We start from the raw sequence: 3,775 nt of genomic DNA on the forward strand, positions 1-3,775 counted from the left end.
TGAAGCGAAGTGAGAAGGTCCCGCGCGACCCAGCACGCTACAGCCGTTCTGAAGCTCAGGACTCTAAAATGGCAAAGCAACTTTCTCCAGAAAAGACTGCAGACCGGGTGTGCGCCTTCCTCTTCAAAAAGCCTGGGCGGAAAGGCGCTGCAGGCCGCAGAAAGCGCCCGGCCTGCGACCCAGAGCCCGGAGAAAGCAGCAGCAGTAGTGATGAATGCGGCACTGCGGTTCGACCGGAGAAGACCCGAGCGACCCACAATCCAATGATACAGAAGACCCGCGGCAGCGGTAAACAGAAGGCGGTTCATGGCGGCTTGAGTAGTGAGGAGGAGGAGAGGGAGGAGAATGAGCCCGAGAGCCTCGGCGTGGTTTGTAAGTCCACCCGCTCGGCGAAACCCGTGGGGCCAGAGGATATGGGGGCGACAGCTGTCTACGAGCTGGACACAGAGAAGGAGCGTGACGCACAAGCTATCTTTGAGCGCAGCCAGAAAATCCAGGAGGAGCTGAGGGGCAAGGAGGATGACAAGATCCATCGGGGAATCAATAATTATCAGAAATACATGAAGCCCAAAGATACGTCTATGGGCAATGCCTCCTCCGGGATGGTGAGGAAGGGCCCCATCCGAGCGCCCGAGCATCTACGTGCCACCGTGCGCTGGGATTACCAGCCCGGTATCTGTAAGGACTACAAAGAGACTGGCTTCTGCGGCTTCGGAGACAGCTGCAAATTTCTCCGTGACCGTTCAGATTACAAGCATGGGTGGCAGATCGAACGTGAGCTTGATGAGGGTCGCTATGGTGTCTATGAGGATGAAAACTATGAAGTGGGAAGCGATGATGAGGAAATAGCATTCGAGTGTTTCATCTGTCGCCAGACCTTCAAAAACCCAGTTGTCACCAAATGCAGGCATTATTTCTGCGAGAGCTGTGCACTGCAGCATTTCCGTACCACCCCACCCTGCTATGTCTGTGACCAACAGACCAATGGCGTCTTCAATCCAGCGAGAGAATTGATTGCTAAACTGGAGAAGTATCGAGCTGCACCAGAGGGTGGTGCTTCCGATTTCCCAGAAGAGGGTCCCAAACCCTGATGAGGGTCCAATTCCCATTGCTTAGATTTCCCACAATTCTCAAATTTAAAAATAAATGTTTCGTTGTTCTTTTGGAAATCTTAAAAAAAAAAAAAAATTCTCAGGTCCTTCAATTAAACTCAGTTCTATGTAAAAATATTGCTTACTGATGTTTGAGATATAATCGAGGTTTATACATCTATTCCCTCTCTCAATGTTACTGTCTGCTTTAACTATTAACAAATCATTGACTTTCCTAAAGGAAGAATTATGGGAAAATCCCCTATTGTCTTATTTGTTTGCATAAACTTACAACCTCTTTACTCGTCAACTACTGAGTTCTTATCAATTTCATAAACCAATAATATGAAACACTTTTTTTACTGCAATCGTTTTTGGAACAAACCAAAGAACAAATGAACAGGCTTTTTTAAAATGTGTCTCTTTCCTTCCTCATTAACTCCCAATTGTGCCGTCATAGTAGGAGATACCACTTCAAAACGTGTTTGTGATAGTGAAACACTCACTAAACCAGAAGTAGAAATTCATCATTCCTGTCTCTGATATGTTAGTATGTTAACCTCCAGTTGGTAATGGCCAAAAAAAGAGCTCCAATCTGAATATGTTCTATATAAATTGAGCATCCAATACTAAAAGAATCTAGTTCTGATCTATGGCAAATAACAAAATCACGTTCACTATATTCAACTTTTATAATGAAATACAAATTTTCATTAAGAGATAAATCACTAAATTCAAAAAGCTAAATAGAATAATCTTTCAAAAAAATCAATTTTAGCTGATTAGATCAAAGATACTAACAAGTTTTATAATTCTTTCTGTCTTGAATTTCATATATTTTCATTTGCGCAACAATGGAATAAATTTTCCTTTATTTTTAGTTCATTAGTTTCTTTCAAACAGGCAATGTTGGCCGCAGAATTGTAGCCTCCATTGCTTAGATGATTTCTTTTGATAATCAGCTAAAAAATACCTTATGGTTACAGATGCACTTTCAGGGAAAGATCATTTAATAAATATTGATATCTATATTGTTATTTTGTCCCTTCAAGCAAAATCTCCCTCCTCTCTTTCTCCCTTCTCTCCCCTGTCCCTGAGTTCTTCTTTTTTCCCTTCCTTTAAGCCCTCATGAAAAGACAAATGATTACAACGATACTTATTCTCAATTATTATACAATCACAAAATTTAACATTCTTTTAAAATCTATGTCTACTTCTTTCAAAGCTGACCCCTTTCCTTAGAAAACTGCTCATACGCACATACATACAACACTTTGCAAATAATTCCAGGGGTTCAAAGCATCTCTAAAGCCCATCCATGGGTGTACAAAGGGTCTGCGGTCCCCCAGAGTAAAGCCTGCTTCACAAGCCAATAACCACACAGCCAACCATTTAACTCCCACCTAGCCCAAGGCTTGCCACCTCACCAGCCCTTCCTTCAGTCAACACTGCCAGGCCTGAATTAACTTGTGGCTCCCTATGAAGCCTTTCCCAACTCCTTCAACTCACATGGCTTTCCAACTTTCCCGGCTGCCTTATATACATGGGGTCGAGTCTCATAATTTGGCATTCAGTTTCCTTCTAAATGATTCATACAGGTAAATTATGCCCTCAAGCCTAACTGGTAAACCCCTGAAAGCAAATCCGATGTACCCTACATCTCTGCAGTTTCCCCCATAACACGGCACAGTGCCAGAAGGCCAATGAATATTTATTGAATAATCAACCCAACCATCTGCTCATCCCCTGGGTAGCTTCTGTCCCACCACCCCTACTTTGCCCCAGGAGAAGGATGGGGCCAGGAACCACATCTTTATGAGCGATATCTATGTTGTATATGAGCAGTGATCAGGAGCTGTCACTCACCATTTTATTTATTCATTCAGCAAACGTTTATTAAGTTGTTACTGTGTGTCAGGCACTGAGCTAGTCACTGATGATACGAAAACGACAGAAATGTAAGCAAATTATTTATGGCGTGCTACATGCAGTAACAGAGGTACATACGAGGCAGCAATAGAAAGGAGTAGAAAGGAGCAACTATTTATCTAGAGATGTTAGCAAAGTCATCGTGGAGAACAGGATGCTTGAAATGGATGCGGAAAAAATTAGTATGAATTTACCAGATGGCCCAGGATGGGGAAAGTATCCCAGGAGAGGAACAGCAAATGCAAAGACACAAATACATGGAAATAACATGTCTCTTTTATCCTCTCCTCACCTTCCCTCATCAGCCCTGGGAAAAGCTTCCGTTATAATAAGGCCAACTCACTTCACCTTTAGGATTTTTTACTTGAACTAAATAATGGGGATTTACTTTTTAAAATTTACTAAGGTGCATGGCCTAGCAAATATGAATTTGGATTTGGAAATCGAATCCAAATCCAAATCATGAGTTTGGAAAGAAATACATGTGACTAACCCAACCTTCATTTTATTGGTTTACATATTTTCATAGAGATTTTTTAAAATACGATTTTAATTTTAATGATCTGTCTGCCTTCAAGGGATAAAATAATATCAAGAAAAAATGGTTTTAAAGTTATTTATTTAATGTTTCCATTCCTGTATCATTTACCTCTCCAAGTAGTTTCGGTTTCCCTGTCTGCTGGCTTTATAAAACTCTCTTTGGGCTTTAACAACCATGGAATCACTTTTGCTGTGAAGTCTAATATCCCGCATTA

At 41.7% G+C, this 3,775-nt stretch overlaps 1 protein-coding gene across 1 annotated transcript; it reads left to right on the forward strand.

Moving 5' to 3' along the window:
- The first annotated feature begins 10 nt into the window (after positions 1 to 10).
- Positions 11 to 1,101, forward strand: LOC105806783 (RING finger protein 113A-like). The gene has a single exon (XM_012639987.1). The coding sequence runs from the start codon at positions 69 to 71 to the stop codon at positions 1,089 to 1,091; it is 1,023 nt and encodes a 340-aa protein (XP_012495441.1). The 5' UTR covers positions 11 to 68; the 3' UTR covers positions 1,092 to 1,101.
- The last annotated feature ends 2,674 nt before the right edge of the window (positions 1,102 to 3,775 follow it).

This window comes from Propithecus coquereli, unplaced genomic scaffold (assembly GCF_000956105.1).
Source record: "Propithecus coquereli isolate 6110/MARCELLA unplaced genomic scaffold, Pcoq_1.0 Scaffold146, whole genome shotgun sequence".
Classification (NCBI taxonomy): Eukaryota; Metazoa; Chordata; class Mammalia; order Primates; family Indriidae; genus Propithecus; species Propithecus coquereli.